This window comes from Geotrypetes seraphini, chromosome 8 (assembly GCF_902459505.1).
Source record: "Geotrypetes seraphini chromosome 8, aGeoSer1.1, whole genome shotgun sequence".
NCBI lineage: Eukaryota > Metazoa > Chordata > Amphibia > Gymnophiona > Dermophiidae > Geotrypetes > Geotrypetes seraphini.
This window is the reverse complement of record NC_047091.1, coordinates 34922065-34947807: the sequence shown is the minus strand read 5'-3', so window position 1 is coordinate 34947807 and position 25743 is coordinate 34922065. Positions and strand designations below refer to the sequence as shown.

General features: G+C 44.9%; 1 protein-coding gene across 2 annotated transcripts in view; it reads right to left on the bottom strand.

The window, feature by feature from the left end:
- LDLRAP1 (low density lipoprotein receptor adaptor protein 1) overlaps nt 1–25743 on the bottom strand; it is a 100082-nt gene that overhangs the window by 33085 nt on the left and 41254 nt on the right. For both annotated transcript variants that reach the window (XM_033954457.1, XM_033954456.1), the window contains exons 3-5: nt 21912–22024; nt 19749–19863; nt 11194–11266 (exon numbers count right to left, since the gene is read on the bottom strand). In XM_033954457.1, the coding sequence (XP_033810348.1) occupies nt 11194–11266; nt 19749–19863; nt 21912–22024 (301 nt within the window). The remainder of the gene's footprint in view (nt 1–11193; nt 11267–19748; nt 19864–21911; nt 22025–25743) is intronic.

Below are 25743 nucleotides of genomic sequence, written 5' to 3'. Positions count from 1 at the left end.
AGCTTGTACCAAGCCGATAACGAATTAAATTCAAGCGAAAGGGAAAGAAAAGCCCTGTCCAACGGGGAAAAAGTGGGCAACTGCCCGGTCGGCAACTAAAGCGAAGAACAATAACTGCGTAGTTGTAGATAGAACAGTACGGACCCTGCACTCCACGCCCATTGACCTTGACAGGAAAGAAAACCTGGCAGCCGCCCCGAACCCAACTCGATAATCTGACCAACAAATCGACACCCGGACTGACTAGCCCGCGCAAAGAAAACATGCTCACCCGCAGGGAAGTCAGGGTTACCCACAAACTCCAGGAACGGCGAGGGGCCCGACGAGCCCCCCATTTCCCTGCGCCACCATCCCCAAGCGCTGCGCAAAGGTCGTAACAGGGAAGCACAAGAGCCAGCCCCAGGTCTCAAGGTGTTAAACACCGACACCGGAGCTGCCAACAAGGACCAAAACCCCGGCGGAGCAAACTTGGTCGCACCCGTGTAAGCTTCATGCACCCAGCGGAGCAGAGCTGCCACGTTATAAAGACGAAGATCTGGAAGATTTACACCCCCCTGAGACCGCTCTCTAATAAGCTTAAGGTAACCAATTCGCGCCCTTCTAGATCGCCAGATGAAAGAAGAAACAATACCTTTTGTAAACCTGTATATCTCTACATGTGACCCACATAGGCACCATTTGCAGAGGATAGAGCAACTTTGGCAAGAGGACCATCTTAAGAGCAATACGCCCGAGAAAAGAAATCGGAAAGTCCATCCACCTCTTACAGAGCACTTTAACCGCATCCAGTTTTTCCAGCACATTTTTCCTATAGATTACCCGAGGGTCCGCATGTAGAAATACTCCCAGGTATTTAAGCGTGCCCCCAGACCATTTTAGTGGAAAGGAAGAATCATGATGTGCCGCACATTGTGAGTGGACCGCTAAAGCTTCCGACTTATCAAAATTAATATTCAGACCTGAGGACGCACCAAATTGTTGGATAAGCTTAATTAACAGGCACTCCCGTAGCTGCATCCCCCATAAATATAAGCATATCATCTGCAAATAGATTGATTTTAAATTCTTGCGTCCCCAAATGTATACCCCGAAGTTCCCCCATATGTCTGATCTTAGCCGCTAGAGGTTCAAGGGCCAACACGAACAGCATGGGAGAGAGCGGACATCCCCGACGCGTACCCCGAGCCAGGGAAAAGGAAGAGGTGAGCGTCCCATTCACCAAAATCTGTGCAGTTGGCTGCTCATAAAGCGAACGGATCCCGGCCAGAAAGCTCCCCATAATACCCATCTGAGGTAAAATCCAAAACAAATAATCCCAGAGAACCTTATCGAATGCCTTTTCAGCATCCAGACTAACAATAAGGGCATTCTCCTGACCCGGGTGGTCCCGTAACAGTGCAGGGTTCTGCAACACAGAAAGTGCTCGCAAAACATTAGCAGAAGAATACCGACCTGGGACAAAACCGGCCTGATCCGGATGAACCAGAAGGGGCAAAACCTGGCCAAGACGCGCAGCCATAATGGCCACAAAAAGCTTGATGTCTTGATTCAACAGAGATATAGGCCGATAAGACCCCAGTCGGTCCTCCGCTCTCCCCGGCTTCGGTAACACAACAATATGAGCATGAGTAAGTCGATGCGGAGGCAAGCCCCCCACACATAAGGCCTGACATAGAGCCTGAAAAGGACCAATCACCCGATCTCCAAGCATTTTGTAGTATTCAGGGCCCAGGCTGTCTGGGCCAGGTGCTTTCACAAGCTTTAAAGCCCGTATAGCTCTCTGAATCTCAACTCCCTGTACCGGAGCATTAAGCGCATCTCTCTGGGCCTGGGTCAAAGCAGGAAGAGGAAGGTCACGAAAAAACTCTGCCCTCTGCTCAGTATCACAGCTCCCCCGGTCATATAGGGCCCGATAGAACGTTACAAAGCTCTGTTGAATAGCCGCGGGCAAAGTCGCCTCAAAGCCATCAGGAGCCCAAATTTTAGGCATACGACGCCTGCGGGCCTTGCGATTAACCAAGGAGGCCAACAGTTTCCCTGCCTTATTTCCCCACCGATGTAGTCGATATTTATACATCTGAATATCCCTTAGGGCCCTCTGCGCCAGTAAGTCATTAATTTGCCGTCGCAGCTCCATGTATTGGCTCTTGAGGGCTGTAGACCCCTTCCTATGTAACTCCCCCCGCACCAGGCCTAGTTGACGGGCCAAATCAACCAGTGCCTGATCTTGTACCTTCCGCTTATGGGCGGTGTAAGCTATAATTTTACCCCGTAACACAGCTTTACTGGCCTCCCAAAATACCACCTCGGAAACATCAGAAGAGGAGTTATCGGCTAGATAAGAATCCCATTGGTCTTCCAAGAAAGTGCGGAAGTCCTTATCTTCATACAATGTGGGATTCATTCTCCAGCCAGACAAGGTCCTCTGGGGCGCCTGTTGATCAAGGAGCTCCATCCAGACCATATGATGATCGGAAAGTACCCCATCCTCAATCATCACTCTCCGGACTCCAGTCAAAAGGGGTGGGGCCACTAACAAGTAGTCCAATCTACTATGTACTTTATGCACTGTGGAATAATAAGTAAAATCAGATTCGTCTGGATGGAGCGTGCGCCACAGGTCCACAAGGCCCAATTGCGAATTAACAAAGTTGACCCCCTTGTGTTCCCCTGATGCAAACGAGGCTTAGGAGGCTTAAAGTCAATAAAAGGATCAGCAGTAATATTGAAATCTCCGCCAAGCACCAATTGGTACTCAGAGAAGGGAGCAAGAGCAGCAACCAAAACAGAAAAGAAACGATGAGAATACACATTAGGGGCGTATAGAGAGCAAAAAACATATTTCTGTCCCAGAAACACCCCTGCCCAGATTACATACCGGCCCTCAGAGTCCGAAATCACTTTATGTACAGTACAAGTATGTTTCTTATGGAAAAGCACAGCTACACCTCTCTGCCTACTATTAAAGGAAGCAAAGACAAGCTCACCCACCCAGTCCCTGCGGAGCTTAGTGTGCTCAGTAACATTGAGGTGTGTCTCTTGAAGAAGCAAGACATCCACCTGCAGTTTCCTGCAGTACTGAAGTACCTTACTACGCTTAACAGGAGAGTGTAACCCATCTACGTTAAAGCTAGCAACCCTAACCCCGGGCATAATTATCGATATGTCCATAAAGCACAAAAAGACCAAAGATCATACGAGACGGCAGCACCGGCTTCCCAGCCGAGCCGGCGCTCCGCCCACTCAGACAGAAACTCAAACTGAGCCAGATTCCCAGGATGCAACCCATCCCCCCAACTACCCCCCAACTCAACTACCAACTCTTCCAAACAATCCCCCCCCTCACAATCAAAGTGACCCGCCCTCCTCCCTCCCAGCAGCCCCACCACCCCATCCCCCATCCATACTGGCAACCACACCCCCATATCACCAACTCCCACTTCAAGCAAACACAGATACTCACACTCACCCTTCGCCCTCCCCCAATCTCCCCCTCCCATAAACAAGTCCAACATCAGATACCAGTCTCGTCCATGACAGAGGTAAAATAAAACATTAAGGAACTAAGGACAAGAAGATGTCCAGAACTCTAGGTAGAAGGACTAAAAGCAAAAGGTCAGAAAGTAGCAAAAGAAAAACAAAGGAAGCCAGACCCTCTCAACAAAAGAAGGCATCCAGCTCTCCTGATCAAGTCAAAAAGAGAGTAAAAAAAAAAAGTCTATCAGATGTCCAGGCCTGCTCTAAAGCCGGTTCGGAGAGGCATCCCCTCCACAGATACCTTCCCTGCAAGCTGCCAAGGTTCCCCCTCCCCAGATCGGGAGGCATGTCAAGCATATCCAAGCAGAGAAGCTCCAACCAAAGGGCAGCGGAGGATTCCAGACAGGCAGTAATGGTCCTTGTCCAAAATGAAACCCCTGGGAAGCAAGGGAGGCCCAAAAGCTCACCCCCAGATCAGAACTCTCCTCTTCCTCCGGCAGGAATTGCCCCCCAGTTGAGCAGTCACATCACTGAGCAGGGAGGCTCTCAATGAAGCGCTTCAACTCTTCTGCCTTGGACACCGTAAAGGTGCGGTTCTCATAGGTTAAGCGCACCTTAGCCGGGTAGAGAAAAGCAAATCGAATCCCTCTAGAGACCAGTTGAGAGCAATAAGGCGTAAAGGTTCTTCTTTGCTCCGTCACTTTAGTAGAGAAGTCCTGAAAAATCAGTAGTTTAGCGCCCTCATAAAGCAGATGTCGCGACTTCTTAAAGAGGTCAAGCAAGCAAGCCTTAACGACATAGTTATGGAAGCGGGCCAGCACAGCTCGAGGTCCGTTGCCATCAGAATCACGTCGTTGCCCTACACAATGAACACGCTCCACCACCACAGGGCCCTCAGTGTCCCGCAAGCCGAGCTCCTTGGGTAGCCATTGTTCAACCAAGTGCCGGAGCTCCGAATCTTTTACACTCTCCGGGATTCCAATGATTCTAAGGTTCTTCCGACGAGCCCTGTTCTCCTGGTCTTCCACCTTCTCCTCCAACTGGCAGACACGGGCCTCCAGAGAAGCGAGCCTGCCTTCGGCCACTCCAGCTCTATCTTCCTGGGCTGATAGTCTCTCCTCTACCTGCTGTAGTTGTGCAGCCTGCCCCACCAGGGAATCTTTAAGGTCGTCCATAGAGCATGCAGCTTGGCCAGTTTGTCATCTAGCAGCTCTGAGAGGTGCCTCATGGAGACCTGCAGTACCTCATCCGGGGAGTGGGCCGCCGCAGCGTCTGTCTGTGTCTCCGCCATCTTGCGCGCCGGGCTCCCACTGACTTTCGTCGGCCGCAAAACTTTTGGCGGCATGCCCCGCTGTTAAATAAAGCAATCCGCGGTCCTCCAACTCACCGCCGGTTCCCGGTGCCTAGCAACGGCTGCGCTCCGAAGAAATTTTTCATTTGCCGGTCAGGAACGCTCCTTTAGGGGAGGAAATCGGGGAAGGCAGAGCGGAGCTCCGTGCACAAGCGTCCGTTCAGGAACCAGCCATCATGCGACCCCCCACTTGAAGGATATTAACGTAGAACAAAATCTTTTCCAGAGAAAGAAAAATGGTAAAACCAGAGGACATAATGAGGTTGAGGGGTGGTAGATTCAAGAGCAATGTTAAGAAATTCTACTTTACGGAGAGGGTGGTGGATGCCTGGAATGCGCACCCGAGAGAGGTGGTGGAGAGTAAAACTGTGACTGAGTTCAAAGAAGCGTGGGATGAACACAGAGGATCTAGAATCAGAAAATATTAAATATTGAACTATGGCCAGTACTGGGCAGACTTGCAGTCTGGCCCTGATTCTACAAAGTGCGTCCTGATTTTAAGCAGCTGTAGGCGTCCTACAGCTGTCTAATCAGTCAATAGGGATGCATGTTTTTTAAAAAAATGCTCCCCAGGCAGGCCGCCTATATTGAAGGTGCCTCTGGGAGCCTAGGGAGGCCCGCAAAACGCCTAAGGGCCTTAGGCGAACCTAGGCGGCCCTACGCGTCTACCTAGTAGAGAAGAGACGCTTAAAATGTAAGCCAGCAAAATGCTGGTCTACATTGTAAGTAGACACGGCCGCTATACTGATCGCGGCAAGGGATCTCCCTGCTGCAATAAGTATAGCGGCCGCGGCCGCCTGTCCCATCACCGGCAGGAGGATGCCCAACTCCTTCTGTCGGAACCCCGAACCCCTCCTCCCCCCCAAACTCGTAATCGCCAGCAGGTGGATGCCCAACTCCTCCTGCCAGAAAGTTCGACGACCCCCACCCCCCCAATCTCCCTCACCCAACTAACCTTTAAATGTTGGTCGGCTGGACTGGTCTTGCTGCCGTCCAGCCGACAGGCCCGCCTCGTGGAAATGAGACGGGCCTGCCCCTTCCCGGCCCATCCCTGCTAAATCTAAGGCCTGATTGGCCCAGGTCAGCACCTGGGCCAATCAGACCTTAGGATTAGTGGGGATGGGCGGACCCGCTATGCCTAAGGCCTGATTGGTCCAGGCTTCTAGAGCCTGGGCCAATCAGGCCTTAGATTTAGCGGGGATGGGCCGGGAAGGGGCGGGCCCATCTCATTTCCACGAGGCGGGCCTGTCGGCTGGACGGCAGCAAGACCCGTCCAGCCGACCAACATTTAAAGGTTAGTTGGGGGAGGGGGATTAGTTAGGGGGGGTCGTCGGGCTTTCCGGCAGGAGGAGTTGGGCATCCTCCTGCTGGCGATTACGAGTTGGGGGGAGGGGGGTTCGGGGTTCCGACAGGAGGAGTTGGGCATCCTCCTGCCGGCGATGGGACAGGCGGCCGCTATACTTATTGCAGCAGGGAGAGATCCCTTGCAGCGATAAAAGTGTAGCGACTTTGTCTAATTTAACCCGATTATCTAACCGGCGTCTGTACCATGGACGCCGGTTACAGAATCGGGGTTTCGTGTAGGACCGATTCTGTATAGGACACCTCTCCTGGGTGTCCTATACAGAATCAGGGCCTCTGTGTCTGTGTATGGCCATTTGGTGGGGGATGGGCTGGGGAGGGCTTCAGTGGCTGGGAGGGTGTAGATGGGCTGGAGTAGGTTTTAACAGAGATTTCAGCAGTTGGAATCCAAGCACAGTACCGGATAGAGCTTTGGATTCTTGCCCAGAAATAGCTAAGAAAAAAATTTAAAAAAATTTAAATTGAATCAGGTTGGGCAGACTGGATGGATCATTCGGGTCTTTATCTGCCGTCATCTACTATGTTACTATATTTATCTATACAAGTAGTAAAAAGATTTTATTAATAGTTTCATTACAAGACCCCTAAACACCACTCCAGTAAAACATGCCCAAAAGCACCAGTACAGTATAGCCCTAATTACACTGCACAACAATTTTTTGGTTAAGTCTTGATTCCTGAAAAGTTTTTGGTGATTATGACAGGTACCAACTTGGTATGCTCAAATATGGTTTTGGTTTTACTGCATCACGTAAGAACTATGAGAAATAGACATTTTTATGTTTACTGACAATAAAATATATAGTCAAGTTTACGTTTCGCACAAGCGACTAAATGAAACAGAATTAAAAGTGTTTTGCTCCCGAGTTTCTTTTATATTCAGTGTCTGGTGCATCACGTTGTAGCATCCAACAATAGTCGGCAAGCATTGACGGATTCCAATTGCCCTGGTATCGTTTCTCCATCGTAGCTATGTCTTGATGAAACCTTTCACCGTGCTCGTCACTCACAGCACCGAGATTTGCGGGGAAGAAGTCCAAGTGTGAATGGAGGAAATGAATCTTGAGTGACATATTGCACTTCATTCTCTTGTATGCTTTGAGAAGTTTGTCTACCAGCTGAATGTAGTTTGGGGCTCTGTAATTGCCCAGAAAATTGTCAACAACGTCTTTCAAGGCTTTCCAGCCAATTTTTTCCGGCCCAACTAACAGATCTTCAAATCGCTTGTCACTCATAACATGTCTGATCTGGGGGCCAACAAAAATACCCTCTTTGATCTTGGCATCAGTTATTCTTGGGAACATCTGTCTTAAATAACGAAAACCTTCCCCTTCCTTGTTCATTGCTTTCACAAAATTCTTCATGAGTCCCAGTTTAATGTGAAGAGGAGGCAAAAATATCTTTGTCGGGTCAACAAGCGATTCATGTGCTACATTTTTCTGTCCTGGAACTAACTTTTTACGGAGTGGCCAGTTCTTTCTAGAATAGTGCGACTCTCTGTCTCGGCTGTCCCATTCGCAGATGAAACAGCAGTACTTTGTATAGCCAAGCTGCAGTCCTAGTAACAGAGCAACGACTTTGAGGTCTCTACAGATATTCCAGTTATACCTGGTATACTGGACATACTTTAGTAACATTTCCATATTCTCATATGTTTCTTTCATATGTGCTGCATAGCCAACAGGTACTGAAGGATAAACGTTGCCATTGTGCAACAGAACAGCTTTCAGGCTTAACATTGACGAATCAATGAAAAGACGCCACTCTTCCGGGTTGTGATCACAACCAAAGACCGAGAACAATCCTTCAATGTCACAACAGAAACAGAGACTGTCGACTTGTGCAAAAAATTTGGTTATATCATGATGCCGGTCTCGAAACACAGAAATTTTCGTACCTGGTGATAGCAAACACCATTCCTGCAGTCTCGAACCTAGCAGCTCAGCTTTTGCTTTTGACAGACCCAAATCTCTGACCAAATCGTTCAATTCGGACTGTGTTATCAGATGTGGATCGCCTGATGAGGATGGTTCAAAATCCGGGTCAATGTCACTGTTAGAACCCTGCACTGCAGTTTCTTCATCTGGTTCGTCTAAGGTCCAATCCTCTGGTGGTTTCGGAACTGGAAGACTGTCATCATGTGGCATGGGTCTCATTGCTGAAGGCAGATTAGGATATTCAATTGACTTCTTGTTTTTGGCAGAGAAACCAGACACATTAGTCAAACAGAAATAACAGTCCGTCACATGGTCTTTCTGTTCTCGCCATATCATCGGAACAGCAAATGGCATCGTCTTTCGAGTACCTCTGAGCCAGGCTCTCAGACTAACAGCACATGTCGCACAGCAAATGTGAGGCGCCCATTGCTTGTCTTGATCACCTATTTTGCAGCCAAAATACAGATGATAGGCTTTCTTTACAAGGGCAGTCATCGAACGTCTCTGAGGCGTAAGTGTATATTCCCCACAGATATAGCAGAATGTGTCGCGGCTGTTACGACACCGACGAGACATATTGCCCGACACCAAAACGTCTATAGCATCAAGCTTACTTACTGTTATATTGCTACAGCTACTATACTACTATACTTTACTATACTGATACTATATACACACACGGACTATCTATATTAACCAAATGAGCAGGATCGGTGTATGGAAACCACCATTATAGCATGGTGAGACAGCGCAAGCTCGTTCAGACCTGCCCAGACATGCCCAGGATGTCATCTTCCATAAAACAGCTTCCAACCTGGCTAGATTTTATGCATGGACATACCCAGGCGGCACAAACCGTTGTTGATAAGACACTTATGGGAGAAAAAATTGTTTGCATCCAAATATAAGAAAAAATCACGACAAAATTGAAGATTTCTCTGAAATGGTACGTGATGGGTAATTTTTGATGTAATATTCATGATCAGCACCCAAAATTCTATAAGAAACACCCAGCAGTGTTCAGGAAGCAAAAACTTTGTTGTGCAGTGTTACCCACCACAGGAGCTGTCCAGCCCATGGTGCTGAATGCAATCAAGACCAAACATGTTCACCGTATTTTTATTTTTTTGTTTTTTACAAGCAAGCACTGACCACAGGCTCCTCTTACTTCTCAAATATTTAGATCGTTAAATCGTTTGATAGTGCCATCATTTGGGGAGATATTTTTAGATTCTATACGCAATTCCATTTTTTTTCTGTTCAGGAACCAGAATTGTGGAATTTACTTCCAAATAAGACTACAAACTTCACTTAATACATTTCTATTTGCCGTTTCTGAACTATATTAAATTTTTATATGCACTCTAGAACTCCCCAGCAAGAATATTTAGACCCTTTTCCATTATAAATTGCAGTTTTCTTTTTTCCCTTTCATTTGTTTTATTAATTTTATACCATTTAGATAAGATTTGATTTTGCACGATACAATACAATACAATCTTTACTTGCAAACTGCCAATACCTCCATGAAGTTCACAGCGGTATATATAAATATATATGGTGATACAAATTATTAAAAGTAATTGAATTTTAGGAACGAATAACAACAAATTCTTGAAATAGATAGGTCTTTAGGACTTTTTGAAAAACTTAAAATTAAATTTAGTTAATATTAGTTGATAATGTTTTCCAACGTTTTGCTGCTTAATATTCTGAAAACATATTTTAAATAGTATACAACAGAATTTATAAAGTGCAGCGAGGGTTGTCTGGACCTCTTTATATCTCTGCTGCAAGTTCCCATTCCTGAAAAACTCCTACCACTATTAACATTATTGGAACAGAGCTTGCATTTCATAAAATATTCTAAGCTTATATCTCAAAAAAATGTTCACTCAAAGTTATGTGTCAAAAAATAAACTTTTAAGTTTAAAACATTTTTCAACATATAGCTTGGAGTGAACATTGAGAGAAACATTTGAGAAAATAACTTGAAACAAATCATTCTCTCCCATCTTTTTTCACACATCTCCACCTAGTTCTACTGTCACCCTGCGGGTCCCTAGAGCAAGTGTCGACATGTGCATACCTCAGAAGCCACCGGCTACCTCCACATCACGAGTTTCCAGTGCCAAAAGGCAAGCTGTGGGTTTTACACAATGACATGTGCCCAGAGTACCCGGCTGGGAGATTTGAATCTGAGGCCTTTTTTGCTCTTTAAACTCCTCACCAAGTTTTTTTAAAAAAAACCAAACATTCCTTGGACGAGCTGGAGAAAATCCATTTACTGATTATGTAGAGCGAAAGCTCCAAGCACCATCCTGCCACTTTCACACAGCCCAATAAAATCCTAGTTTATTGCACCAGGGGTATGAAAACCACTGCAGCAATTTTACCAAACGAATGGAAGTTATATTGCTCTGTGGAACATTAATTTTTTTTACATCTAAAGTGGGAAACCAGTATGACAGCTCCTTGAGAGATCACTCCGAGGCTGTTCCATCGGCTAAGGCCTCTACAGAAATTAATGCCTGGACATCAGCTACTTTATAACACTATACAACTTGTAATAGAGGTTATTCCTTGTATTTCATATGCTGCCACTTCACCCGCTTGGAGCCAAATGCATACGAATTACTTGGTGCTACAGAGCTTAGGGGCTTGTGTGCAAGGCTGAGATAGGCCCTGGGAGCCATTAAGGGCTAGTGAGCTACAAAAATGCGTCATTCTTAAATTGTGAAAACAGACGGTGGGAGCAGAAGGCATGCCTGCTGTTAACTGCTTTAATCTCCATGGGGCTGTGTGTCATTTCCAGAACGGCAACTGAAGGCAGCTTCTCCCCACCCCATTAAATAGTGGCGGGGTGGGGGGTAGAGGACTTCCTAGATTTAAACAAAAAACCCAAAAAATTTTTCCAGCTTTTGCAGAGGACATGGCAACTAAATCATGTGGAAAAGAGAAGAGCACAAACATGTCTTTACGTGTTCCAGAAAGCAGGCAGACATTGAGACTACCCCCAGCCCTGCCCACTTCTATTTCTCTATCGATTCTCCAGGGCAGACTCACCTTCTTTGGCCACTTGCCAGAACTCAAACGCTACTTTGAAAGCCTGAGCCACGGTCAGTGTGACTGCTTGAGCCTGAAAGAAAAGGGAGATATTACAGTTAAGTCTCCAGCCATTAAGAGGCAACACCAAGCAGAGAAACTACTGTAATCTGGGCCCCCAATGAATACAAATCTCATGTTTAAAAAAATTGGACTAAAAAGGTAGAAAGTAAGGCTGTTGTGTTAATACAAATCATTCCCCTCAGTCGCCACTGGCCACAAAAACACAGGGAAGCGGTATGAAAAGTTGCACCTAACTCAATTTTCAAATAATTGCACGAATCTTAATTCCATGCCACTGGCTTTCACACAGAACAGAGAATCTTTAAACTTCTTTGCTCGACTTACAAAAGTTCTTCACAACTTGCCATTCCCCCCCCCCCCCCCCGAGATACCAGCCTACTAGATCACTTTGTTCCTCTGATGATCTTCTGGTTGTCTCCCTCTCTCTCAATTAGTATTTTGGGACCACTGATATTGAAGTGAAACGACAAAGCCTTAGTTTCCACCTTTGGCTTTTAGAATTCAAGGGAAGAAATTGTATGCCTGTGGACCAGGTTTTTATTTAGAAAAAAAAAAAAGTTTCAAGTTTATTAATATTTTGCTATACCGACCATCACAATAGTAAGAAATACAAATTATATTAAAAAGTTATATATTAAAAGCAAAAAATAAAAAAATGGGGAGTAAGATCGATTCAAAGACTTAAAGGGTATGAGACATAGGGGAGAAGAGGGAAGGACAAGTTTATAAATTACATTGTATAAATAAAATTAAAAGGAGGAGGGGAGGATAAAACGAGGAAAAACTGAGGTATTGCTTCCCGGAAGTGTTTTTGTTGTCCCGTTATTTATGAACTTAATTGGAATTTTGATAAGCATCTTTAAAGAGGAATGTCTTAAGGAGTGTTTTGAATTTAAGGAATTTTCAGAATGAAGATTCGTTGGCATGGCATTCCAAAGGGAAAGCATGAGAACAGAGAAAATGGTGTTTCTGGTATAATATAAATATAATTAAAGGGAAATCTCTAGATAAGAGATGGCTGGCTACTAAAGACTCTGCCCCATCCCCACCATCTACACTTGGGAATCAAGCTCTCTAGTGGACCAGTAATTAGACCACAAATACAGAAAGAAGTAAACTTTTTGGAACAGCACACACACAATATGAAGTTCTCCCAATACAGAGGAAGATTTATCTTGCTTCCAGGATTGCCTTGGATAACCTTCTCCCTCTTCCACCCCCCCAAAACCATACTTCAACCTTGAATGGTTTGCATATTTAAATACTAATCCTGCAACACCTCAGACTTCACAAAACTGCTACGAAATGGAGATCTAGTTTCACACACCTTACCCAATCGTATTTAATTCATTCCCCACCCCCAATGTGTTTCACCAACTTCCATGAAGTTAGTGTGGAGCCAGGATGCGAGTTTTTACCAGACACAAACCATGTCCAATTCACTCACTGCTAGAAATATTCAACAGGGAACCTTGCAGTGGCGCACCAAGGGGGGGGTGTCCACCCCGGGTGCACGGCTTGGGAGGGGGGGGTGCACAGCCGGCTAGGTCCAGGTCCTCCTGCCCTTCCTTTCCTCCGGCTGCGCTGCTACAAATCCTACCTCCCCCCACCGACAAGGAGTCTTTCAGACGTCAATTCTGACGTCGGAGAAGACATTCTGGGCCAGCCAGGCAGTGATTGGCTGGCCCAGAACGTCCTCTCCAACGTCAGAATTGACATCAGAAAGACTTCTTGTCGGCGGGGGGAGGTAAGATTGCAGGCACGGACCGGGGGAAAGGAAGAGGAGAGACGCTTTTTTTTATTGCGTCAGGGAGGGCAGGATGTAAGCAGGCACGCTGGCTGGCTTTAGCACGGGAGGGAGATAGGTAGACAGGCAGGCTGGCTTTGGGGGTGGCCAAAATCTAGAAGGTAATGGGGGGACATAAGGAGGCACTCTGGACATGGGACGGGGGCACCGGGAGCACTATGGACATGGGAAGGAAGGAGGGAGGGAATAGAAAGGGACAATTGTTGGGCTTGAGTGCAGAAAGAAAGAAATGAAAGACAGGATACACAGTCAGTCAATTAATAGATGTCCCCTTTTGATGAAAAAAATAAATGGTCACGTTACCTCTGACTTACTTTCTCTGCAGCAGAGTCGGCAGCCGTGCTGAAGTACAGGAAGGTCCCGCGCTGACTCGTCTGCTGGCTTTGTTCCGGAAGAAGAAAGTTACGTTGGAGGGGGTGGACCCTGCAGACAGTCATTGCGGTACTTTGCCACAACTCCCTGCGTCTGCCGGGTCCACCCCCTCCGACGTAACTTTCTTCTTCTGGAGCAGAGTCAGCAGACGAGTCATCGTGGGACCTTCCAGCATGCGGCTGCTGAGTCCGCTCCAGAGCGAGTACGTCCGGAGTGGGGTGGACTGAGTCAGCAGACGAGTCATCATGGGACCTTCCAGCATGCGGCTGCTGAGTCCGCTCTAGAGCAAGTACGTTGGAGTGGGGTGGACTGGCAGCCGGCAGCTACAATCATTGTGGGACCTTGTTGCATGAAGGAAGAGAAAGGAGCAGGATTGCTGGAATGGAAGAGTGGTGGAGGGAAAGAAAGGGGGCAGGGTGGTATGAAAGGGTGGTGCTGATAGAATTGATGTACAGAGAAAGGGGAGAGACATAAGTGGGAAGGATATTGGAGGGAGAGAAAGGGGGCAGATGCTGATTGAAGAGGGATGGATGGCAAGAGAAAGGGCAGACATTGGATGGTAGTGGGGAGCCTATGCTGGATGGAAGTGCAGATGGGAGAGATAAGGGAGCAAATGCAGGAAGGAAATGGGAGGAGAGAAAGAGGGGAGCAGACGCTGGATGGAAGTGGACAGAGAGGAGAAGGTACTAGATGGAAGGGTTGGAGAAAGAGGGTACATGATGGAAGGAGGGGATAAATAAAAGGAGGGAAACATGATGGGGAGAAAAGGATTGAGTTAGGGAAACACTGGAGGGGTGAAGGAAAGAGGTGGCAAGCTTTAGGTAAACAGTAAAAAAGGACATTGATGAGAGGGTAGTAAGAATGTAATCTAGACAGATGCAGAAAATAAAATGAAAAGGAAAATGAGGGAAAAAAAGGGAAAGGGATTGCAGAGGAGAGGTGTGGGAGAAGGAAGGAGAGGAGAGAGATGCCAGACCAATGGGGGTGAAAGGAGAGATGGAAGGGGGGCATACAGTTTCTGGAAAGGGCATAGAAGGAGAGAAGATTCCATATAGGGGAAGAGAGACGGCATACAGTGGATGGAAGGAAGAGAGTTACAAGAAGATGAGGAAAGCAGAAACCACAAAACAAAGGTAGAAAAAATTTTCTATTTATTTATTGCTTTAGGAGACATGTCACTGTTTCTATGGTACACTGTATCCAGAGAGTCCAGCTTCTTACTGGTTCAATTTAACCTTTGTCTATGTATTTCTATTTTATCCCCCCTTTTACAAAACTGTGGAGCATTTTTTAGCACCAGCTGTGGTGGTAGCAGCTCTGATGCTCAGAATTCTATAAGTGTCAGAGCTGTTACCACCATGGCTAAAATCTACACTACAGTTTTGTAAAAGGAGGGGTTAGTTTGTGATGACATTTCATACTAGGCGAAGGTGTGTTCTGTGTGTTCAAAAGACATGGTTTTCTGTTAGGATTGATCTGTGCTGGTCTGGCTTGTTTAGTTTTACAATGGGTGTATTGATGTTGTACTGCTTACTGCATATGTAAGATGATGCCTTTTCCTAGGTACTCATGTGTGACGTGTGGCTTGTTGCTAAAAATCATGTTTTTCATACAGATGGGGGGTGTCAAAAAAAATGATGGGCCCCGGGTGTCACATATGCTAGGTACGCCACTGGAACCTTGGTGCGTGTCTGGATGGTGTGTGAAAAATCCCACAGCTATTGGACCACGGTTTGCCAAAATCTGGAAGACGCACTGAAAATTATGGTTCCTGTGGAAAGGTGTATCTTTTTGCTGAATGGTTAGCCACCAGGACAGGCAATGGAGGTTCTGTAGCTTTAGTTCTGGTGAAGATGGCGGCTAGAATACATCTGGCATCTTAATGGAAGAGAAGCGAGTTACCTACAAAAGCCCAGCTCTGTTAAAGATTTTTAAAATGTCTAATTGAATGATTAACCTTTTCCTATCGTAATAATTTTACGTTACACTGGTTCCAATCGTAATTATTTTAGCAAAGTTTTGTATTATTCACTGTTATCATTTACGGCTATTGTAAACATAATATAAATAAAGTCATAAGTCTGTAAATTCAAATATTTTGTGTTCCTGGCTCTTTATTAGTATGGGACATACGATGGCAACAGTTGGTACATTTTGTAGAATTTGGCTCCCATATGCCATTCAGGGTATGAACTCAAATAAAAATTCCCTAAGATACTTCCACTTATTTCAACTCTTCTATCTCATACATATAATATGCTATCTTAGCCGAACACCTAAGACATAAGGAGCTGGTGTCTCAGCTGCTTAGTTTTGAATAAATTATGAGCCCTGAGAACGCCGCCACCATCTTACTGAAGATAGTATGCGAGTCGGATGACAGCGGCAGTGGTTGACATTCTCAATATTTATGAAATAGTATCAACAAATGCAAGATATTGTAAACATTTTGATATTTATTGCAGAGTGGATCCCTGTCGGGTCCAACCGCTAAGTCCACCAATATGTAAATGAGGTCGACTACTGCCAAGATAAGCAAAAATATTTAAAATATCAATATAAAGATTAATTTAACTTATAGAGTTTGAGGATAAGTTAAAAATGCAAATCTGGAAGCTGTGAGTAGTGAGGATTCAACACATAATTCTCCCCATGAAAGACTGTGTACAAGGGACGGTGGTGGTGTTTTGAGGTCTTCGGCTAAGATAGCATATTATATGTATGAAGATAGAAGAGTTGAAATAAGTGGAAGTATCTTAGAGAATTTTTATTGAGCTCATAGGCTGGAAACTAAGTGAAAATAGTACTTTAGCCATTTTCACTCCCAATTGATTCAGAGGAGTATGGCACCAAGGTGTGGTTTAGGGTAGTTTTATGCCCGATAGAAAAAGTCTACCTACAATATAACAAACTATTTGAGGAGAAAGGGGAGGGGAAGACATGCATAGTTTCTATGCAGTTGGCATTCTGCTCATTTCTGCTTTATTAAGTTTATAATTATAAAAAAAATGTAATTAGTTTGTGCAATACTGGAAAAAAAAAAAAAGGTCATATGAAAGTCTTCGAGGAAAATGAGGTCATTGCACGCAGGTGTCCCAGATCTTTGATAGAATGTGAAAATTTTGCAAACTAAAACAAGCTGTATTAACGGAAAAGAACCTTAAATTCATTTGCTCCACCAAGAAATTTTAAATAGTAGCTGAAACAAAATCTGTTAGAACATGAAATGCAGAAAAGGAATTAATTTTTTTTTTTAAATCCACGTTCTACAGTATTAAAATGTTTCCGTTTTGTCAGTTTGTTCACCATTCTGAAGCGCTTTATACGAGGACCCCTAGAGAGCCTGCTCATGAAGCAGAAGGAACACTCTGTTAACACAAATTCATACGACTGCAGATTGTGAAAAACTACACCCCCCTCCCTCGTCCACTTCCTCCCCCTAACCTTCCAAAATATTAACACAGCATCAACGTCAATAGTGACAGAGGGCCCTATGTGTCCGTGTGCAATCGGACCCCAGTCCTTTCAGTAAATATTCACCCGCGTTCCCCTCCCACCTGTGGAGACTCCCTTTAGACTAGAAACCTACGATCTGGCCACCTAGGCATCGCTACTGTGTACCAGAAGAGCTGCCTTGGGCAGTACGTATGCCATCTTCAGCTTTCCCAGCCTTAAATAAGCCCGTAAAAAGCCAGGCTTAGGAAACAAACAGGTCTCCTTGCGATACCATTGTGCCCCGCCCCTGCAGCAGCATATTATAGCAAAATAAGAAATATACTAGCCCAGATATCATCCTACGAAGTCAATGTCTCCACTACAGAAGATAAATTTGAAGATCTTTTAAAGACGCTACTGCATGTGTCTACCAGCCATTTAAAGGCTTTAGATTCAGTGCTATTCATATAAATATTCAGACAAGGGGGGAAAAAAAGCCACCACCTTCATAAAATGCTGCAAAATTGTCTGCTTTTTTGAGGAGGTGGGGGTGGAATCCCACCTGGATAAAAACCAGATATGCTTGTGTGCCGGAAAGATTACAATTTTCAATTTGCAGAAGTCCCTTATCTTCACAATGCAAGACTTGAGTTGCCCTGCACTTCCAGAGTGACGCTCATTTCTTCCCATTTGAGATGTGAAATGTACAGAACATTAATATTCCTACGTGATCTGTGAACAGCAGACAAGCACACGGGGACCCTTCAGTGCTGCTGTGTGCTGTTCTTAGAACAAATTCAGAAAGTGTTGGACCCAATTTAAAAACATACACCAACCCACCACTACCAACTGTTCTCAAAGCTGTGCTTGATTTGAGGGGGGAAGAATGCAGATGGGCAGACTGGACGGGCCATTTGGCCTTCATCTGCTGTCATATTTCTATAACCATAAAGCTCTGACCTCAGGTTTAAAGAGTCTTAGCCTATAGGGAGAGAGGAGATGGTGGATGCTGCAGATGGGCAGATTGAATGGGCCATTTGGACCGCTAAACTTAAACTCCGTTAGTACTACTCAATCTAACATTTTTAATCATTGTAAACCACATAGAACTTCACGGTCCTGTGGTATATAAACTATATTATTATTAGGCCTTTATCTGCCATCATGTTCCTAAGTTACGGCCAAGACTGAAATGACGTTACATTAAGGGATAAGGGAGGAGGGGGGTAGTCCCCGCAAACTGTCTGATCCCATTCGCACAAGCCTTGAATAGTTACGATTTTATAATGAAATATTAAAGTACAAAAAAAACCCCCAATATTCTGTACAACTGTCATTTTATAAAATCACAAATACAAAACAAGGAGCAACAAAATCCCGTCTCCCCTCCCCTCTCGCAAATATCCCCTCCGTTAGAGAAAACCACCCAAATTACTATAGAATGCACATTGCCACACCATTTCCCCCTCCCCCCTATTCTTCCCTGCCATGCTATGCACCCCACCCACACGTACCTCTTGAGATGTTCGCTGGTGCGAGCAGCGTCTTCCACTTCCTGCTTACGCCCGGGAACATTTCAAGAGGCATGTGGGAGGGAGAAAAGGAGGTGTGCCGATTCCAGTGCGCCCCCCTCAAATGAAGATACTTCCTAGGGTGGTCTGTGGTCTGTCCTCCCTTATAGAAAAATCATGCTAAGAGAATACCTCGGACACACACCACAAATACCAAATTCATAATAGCTGACCAAAAATGATACAGTAAATTAAACCCAAAATCCCAAGATGCCACACCTTTGCATGGAGTAAACACCAAAGAACTAGAAAGATCCATTTCTTCCTATATTGTGCAAAGCAAAGATCACACATCAGGTTAGGGGAGCGCAACTAGGGCAACTGACCCCTGGCCAGAGAGCCCCAAGCCTACTGGAAAAGGTACAGCCTGGTAGTGGGCTCTGTGGTCCCTGGTTATGTCTTAACACCAGAACTGGCAGTGAGGAAGATACATTTTAAATCTGATATATTCTAATCCCAAAATAGAAAAATCACAAAATACCTTGTCTCATTTTTTAATTCTTCAAAATCACGTTGGTCTCGCCTCGCCAAGGTTTCTTGCCCATTTGACATTTCTTTTCGCCATGCTCACCCATCTGGGTCCAAATACCACCCCCATGTCTGGCATTGCCCCCTTTATGTCTCTTGTTCCCTCCAGCTCCCAGGTGGGGGTTTGGCACTTCCCTCCCTCCCTCCCTCCCCCCAGCACCTCTCCCCATTCCTTTCAGCTCCAGCTCTGGAGTCAGCCTGGATTCCCCCATGGAGCCAACAGCTCCAGCAAACTCCCCCCATGGCTAGAAAAACCCCCAAGCCTACACGTTAGCTCCTCTACACCTCTCCCCACCTCCCCCCTGCCATGCGCCCTTCATGAAAACAAGTTACATCGGAGGGAGGGACTGTTAAAGGAAGGCCTTTAAGCAGGCCTGTGAAGTTTCTTTCTTCCATCGCTGAAGATCAAGTGGGTCTCCACTTGAAAATCACAAGGATCACCGTATTTTTGCTCAAGAACATGGAATTCATCCTCCGGGCCTCCACACAGCATCCTGGCAAATGCAAGCAATGAGCTACCAGAGCAGCTCTTCAGGTTAACACAACTGCTCGTCTTCCAGCCAAAAGCCTCAGCTGTCCCAAGATTTTAAACACTAGAGTCTACGGTTAGATGGAATGTTTTATTTTTAAACTAGAGGATCAGTGCAATTGAAGGTTAAAAATAAAAATAAGAGAGAAATCCACCCATTACCTAAAGGACATGGCAGTTCACCATAAAGGCGCAAGCGGCAGGATAAACTCCCCTCCCGAGCAAAGACTGAACAGGGAACAGTTCTCACCACTTTCCGTTTTGCACACAGGAACGCGTGACACTCCAAAGTTTCATTCAACTGGCTCTGAGCGATATATGCAAATACTTTGTCGTGCATTTTATCTGCCGTGCAGTACGATATCCTGAAATTGGAGAACAAAAAAAAACGTGATCACTTGAAATTGCATTTCAGGAAGTCCAACACAACAGTAGTTTTTTGGCCTCTTGGGAGAGATGCAAACCAATAGATTCTCAAAAGTGGAGGGGGGCTTTTCAAGCTTTCCAAACCAATGTTTCTTCTCTACCAGCTTTCCTGTATGTTTACCTGTGCTTAAGATGGTCTCACCCAGTCACTCTTACTAGCAAAACATGGCAAATGGATGCTGTGTGGATGAATTCAGTGTCACTCTGTCAAGAGGGTGAAAGCTCATTTTTGGTGCTAAGCAAACCTACCTCCGGACCCCACTAGACGAGTCCTGCGAGTGGAACTTCCAACAGCACTAAAATCTCACCTCATACTAGAACAAATTTAGATGGCGGAACAGGGGCATGTAAAAAATGGAGCCTGAAATGCTCTGTGCTCTACCATGCTGGAGTATATTTATAGAGCCAGTGCAAGGCTGCAATGTCCTTTGTTTCCTTATAAAAAAAACCTGCAAATCTTCTAAGGTGGTATCAATCTGTTGCCATAGAAACAATTGTGATGCATTCTGAAATATACACTATAGAGCATTGCTACTTCTCTGCAAGTTAACAAGGTCCAAACCTAGTATGAAGGGGTGCTGAAGAGAATGGCATGATATGGTTCAAATCAATGATCTGTAACAATGCCAAAACCAAATTTTGTTTCTGCAAATTGGCACTTTGCTCTTTTCAGCTACAGTGGCAAAATAACTGGCTGTTTGGGCTGAACTTTTCAGCAGCCCCTCTTGTACGTAATAAAAGCAGCCAAGTATAGGACAATCAAGTCATTGTGACATCACTGATGAGGTTGGCTCTTATTGGTGGAAGGCATTATGACATCACAAGCTCAGCTCTCGTTACCAGAGACTGAAAGTCTTCACACTACAAGGGAGTGCTGGATAGTTTCAGCCCAACCAAGAGAATGACATGGATATGGTTCAATCAATGATTTGAAATTGTCAAAACATAAAATTGTGTTTCTGCAAATTGGCACTTAACGAAATACCACTCTTCAGCTACAGTGGCAAAATAACGCTCAGAATTTAGGAAGTTGGTTGGGCTGAGAACTTTTCAGGACTCCATTGTATCCTAGTTTCCAATAGTGGCCAATTCAGCTTGCAAGTACCTGGTAAGATCCACTCACCCCCCCCCCCAAAAAAAAAAAAAAAAAAAAAAAAGTGGATTTTCCTTATGACAACCTAATAAGGACTTATGGACTTTTTAGAAAAAAATTCAAAACTTTTTAAAACTTTGCTAAGCTAACTGCTTTCACCACATTCTCTGGAAACAAATTTGAGTTTAATTACAAGTTGAATGAAGAAATATTTTTCTGTTTTAAATTTGAGCATGCCCCCTTAGTCCTAGGAGAAAGACCAGATGAGACTATATCAGGCAAATGTAAAATACACTACCACACCCCACCCTTGGCACATCACTTAAGTTCACAGCTACTGAGAGGAAAAAAAAAAAAAAGCTGCTTTACTCAATATAACAGGTAGAAAACTACTATGGGCTTTGTAAAAGCATTTTTATCTCACTGAGGTGGCTGTCTGTGAGGCCCACAGAGTCTTTTCAAAGAGCCAGAAGTCCCAGGTCAGGTACCCCACCTCTAATCCTCAGTGGCCAGGCCCCCAACCCACTTTTGGCCCAAGTTTCTCCAGTCTTGACCCTGGTGCAAGGCCCTGCCCCCTTAAGCCCAACCCTTACCAAAAACAAGGGATAAAGCCAGACAGAATGCCTCCCCTGCACTTTACCCCTAAATTTAAACACCCAGATGGGAGCAATCCCAGGTCACTTCTGCCCCAGAGTCATCTTAGGAAAATTGTACAGCTGACCCTCAAGTTTAGTTAAATCAGCCCCTTAGTGAGTGGCTTTCAGTAATGTTTAAACAAAATTTCCCATTTTGCTATCCTTTTTTGGGTTAACTAGTTAAGTGAAAGTTCAATATGCACCGAACACTTCTCACTCCCTACTTCAGCATGAGAATAGTACCAAATCAAGGACGTACCTGTATATCGAAATATTTTCTATCAAATTGTCAGTGCCACTGTCGAAGAGAACTATTCCTCTGGGAGATACTTTCAATGTAACTTTCTGCAGCTTCTTTCCACTCGCTTTGGCCTTTTAGATAAAAAAGTTGAGGGGGGATAAAGAGATGTTTCACAGGTATGCTAATAATTGCACCTAGACATTACAAAAGAACATAAGAGCATACTAGCCTTACTGGGTCAGACCAATGGTCCATCAAGTCCAGTAGCCTGTTCTCAGTGGCCAATCCAGGTCACCAGTACCTGGCCAAAACCCAAGGAGTAGCAACATTCTACGCTACTGATCCAGGGCAAGCAGTGGCTTCCCCCATGTCTCTCTCAATAACAGACTATAGACTTTTCCTCTAGGAACTTGTCCAAACCTTTCTTAAAACCAGCCACACTATCTGCTCTTACCACAACCTCTGCAGTCACTTGGTCCTTGGAGTCCTGTAGAACTTGCAATAGTGAAACAGCGTCACTGGCAGGAACGTAGATGGAAGACTCCCACCCAGCTTAGAGGATCAGCAGTTTCCAAGTGGGATAGTGTGGCATTCGGGACAACAGAGTAGCCTCCAAAAACAGTGGCGAGGGTCAAAAAGGCAACCTCCTAGGTGCCCCTCCGTTTGGCAGTTTGCCCTAGGGTTACCAGATGTGACTTGTCCAGACTTTCCAACACCCAGTAGTCCGGGTTTTGGAAAGCTCTAACTGTGTCTGGAGAGCTTCTGAGCATGCACGGACGACGTCACATGCATCTGCGAATGCTCGGAGGCCTTTGGATGTGGCCCAGAGGTCAGGAATGGAGAGATGAAGCTTTCTGGGGGCTGGGGCAGAACAGGATGTGGCCATGCATCTGGCATTTTACCATGTAAAATATGGTAACCCTATTTTAATTCAGATTAGCTCACTTTGTACCTGCCCAACTGGACATTTTCTACCATGCATCCAAAGTTTTTGTTGGGTTGGTTTTTTTTTTTTTTAAAAACAGAAAATCTTTGATTTCTTCAAAAAGCATACAAAAGGATAAAATGTTACATGCCAAGTGTCACTGGCCTCTTTAGAGCATAAACTTTTATAACCTTACATTTTAAGAGAGTTTTAACTTATCCCCAACAAGAACAAGTCATCAAGAGTTAACTTTAGATTGTTTGGACTTTTCCTTTTATTTTAATATTTTAACTCACTTCCCAGCGATACTACAAGGTGAGTTACACTCAGGAGGCATTTCCTCGTCTCCAGAGAACTTATGATCTTTTACTAAAAAGTTAGTTCATGCTAAACACCCAAGTCCCCCCATGGGTATGAAACAAGCTTCTTAGCATTTAGTTCACACTAAGCTTTTATTAAAGGGCCACCAAATCTGAACCTGAAGCACTGGAGGGTTGCTCAAGGCCGTGATGAGTAGCCATGGGTTTTGAACCCCGACTGGTTCACAGTCTGCTGTTCTAAACACTTAGACACTCATGTATTAGTGAAAGAAGCCATACATTAAAGATCAGCTATAGAAAATGGTTAAGACCTAAACTTTGTTGGGAGTGTCCATCTCATGCAAACGCACACAGACTTCAGAGTCAAAGGCAATATCCCCAGCCAATTGTTTAACATAACATAAAAACATAAGCAATGCCTCTGCTGGGTCAGACCTGGGGTCCATCGTGCCCAGCAGCCCACTCACACAGTGGCCCAACGGATCTAGGACCTGTGCAGTGATCCTCTATTTATACCCTTCTATCCCCTTTCCAGCAGGAAATTGTCCAATCCTTTCTTAAACCCCAATACCGTACTCTGCTTTATTACGTCCTCTGGAAGCGCATTCCAGGTGTCCACCACGCGCTGGGTAAAGAAGAACTTCCTGGCATTTGTTTTGAATCTGTCCCCTTTCAACTTTTCCGAATGCCCTCTTGTTCTTTTATTTTTTTGAAAGTTTGAAGAATCTGTCCCTCTCTACTCTCTCTATGCCCCTCATGATCTTATAAGTCTCTATCATATCCCCTCTTAAGTCTCCTCTTCTCCAGGGAAAAGAGACCCAGTTTCTCCAATCTCTCAGCGTATGAAAGGTTTTCCATCCCTTTTATCTCTCCTCTGAACCCTCTCGAGTAACGCCATATCCTTCTTAAGGTACGGTGACCAATATTGGACGCAATATTCCAGGTGTGGGCGCACCATCGCCCGATACAACGGCAGGATGACTTTTCGTCCTAGTTGTAATACCCTTCTTGATTATACCTAGCATTCTGTTCGCTTTCTTAGCAGCCGCTGCGCATTGTGCCGTCGGCTTCATTGTCATGTTCACCATTACCCCCAAATCCCTTTCTTGGGTACTCTCATTCACTAACATCCCTCCCATCGTATAGTTGTACCTCGGGTTTCTGCTTCCCAGGTGCAATACTTTACATTTCTCAACGTTAAACTTCATCTGCCATCTCGTTGCCCATTCCCCTAGTTTGTTCATGTCCCTTTGCAATTCTTCGCAGTCCTCTTTAGTCCTAGCTACATTAAATAGTTTGGTGTCGTCCGCAAATTTTATTGTCTCACACTTCGTCTTTGTTTCTCGATCATTTATGAATATATTAAATAGCAGCGGCCTGAGCACCAAGCCCTGTGGAACACCACTCGTGACCCTCCTCCAGTCCGAGTAGTGGCCCTTCACCTGTACCCTCTGTTTTCTACCCGCCAACCAGTTTCTGATCATCTATGTACATCTCCGTCCACCCCATGGTTCTTCAGTTTCCGGAATTTAGACAGGTGATCTTCTAGGAATTAGCAAAAGAGGTTACCCGGATATTATGCAAACACTAGAGCAGGGCTTCCCAAACCTGTCTTGGGAACCCCACAGCCGGTCAGGTTTTCAGGATATGAAAATGCACGAGATCAGTCAAAGTGTATCCTAGAGGTTAGTACAGTGGGCTGAAAACTAAGGAACTGGGCTCAATTCCCACTACAGCTCCTTGTGACGCCAGACAAGTCACTTAATCCTCCCAATACCCCAAGTACAAAATAACTACCTATATATAATATGTAAACTGCCTTGATGCACCCACAGAAAGGCAGGTCCCATTCCCTTTACTGAGCCTTCAGGGTCTACCAGGGGTTCCCAAACCCTGTCCTGGGGGGACCCCCAGCCAGTTGGGTTTTCAAGATATCCCTAATGAATATGCATGAGAGAGATTTGTATACCTGTCGCTTCCATTATATGCAAATCTCTCTCATGCATATTCATTAGGGATATCTTGAAAACCCGACTGGCTGGGGGTCCCCCAGGACAGGGTTTGGGAACCACTGGTCTAAACTCTACACTCCGGAACAAACTGCAGATGATATGAAATGGAATGGTCAGACTAATTCAAATAAAAAAAAAAAAAAAAAAAAATTGACTCCCGTTTTGCCTTACTATATGAACTTCCCCTTCAAACTTATCATTTATGTTTCAAATTCTATATGCAAACAGCAGCACCACTCAAACTTTGCCAAATTCCTGGCCAACAACCAGGAAACTGAAATCACTTCAACTACTCATCCCATCTCCCGAAGGAATTAAATACAAACGCATAGTCGACTCGCTTTTCACTCAACTTGACACCAAGACCTGGAACAACCTCCTGATTGACCTTAGGATGGAACATTTGACAACTAATTCTGAAAAAAAAAAAAAAAAAATACCTCTTTGAGAGCTTATGCACTATAGATGACTCGTTCGATATACTTAGTATCACTAAAGTCCATACTTATACCAGTACAGTCATGGAACCTCAATCCTCCCTTCTCCATTATTCCACTCATAACTCTGTTCTCTTCAAATTGCTACAATATAAT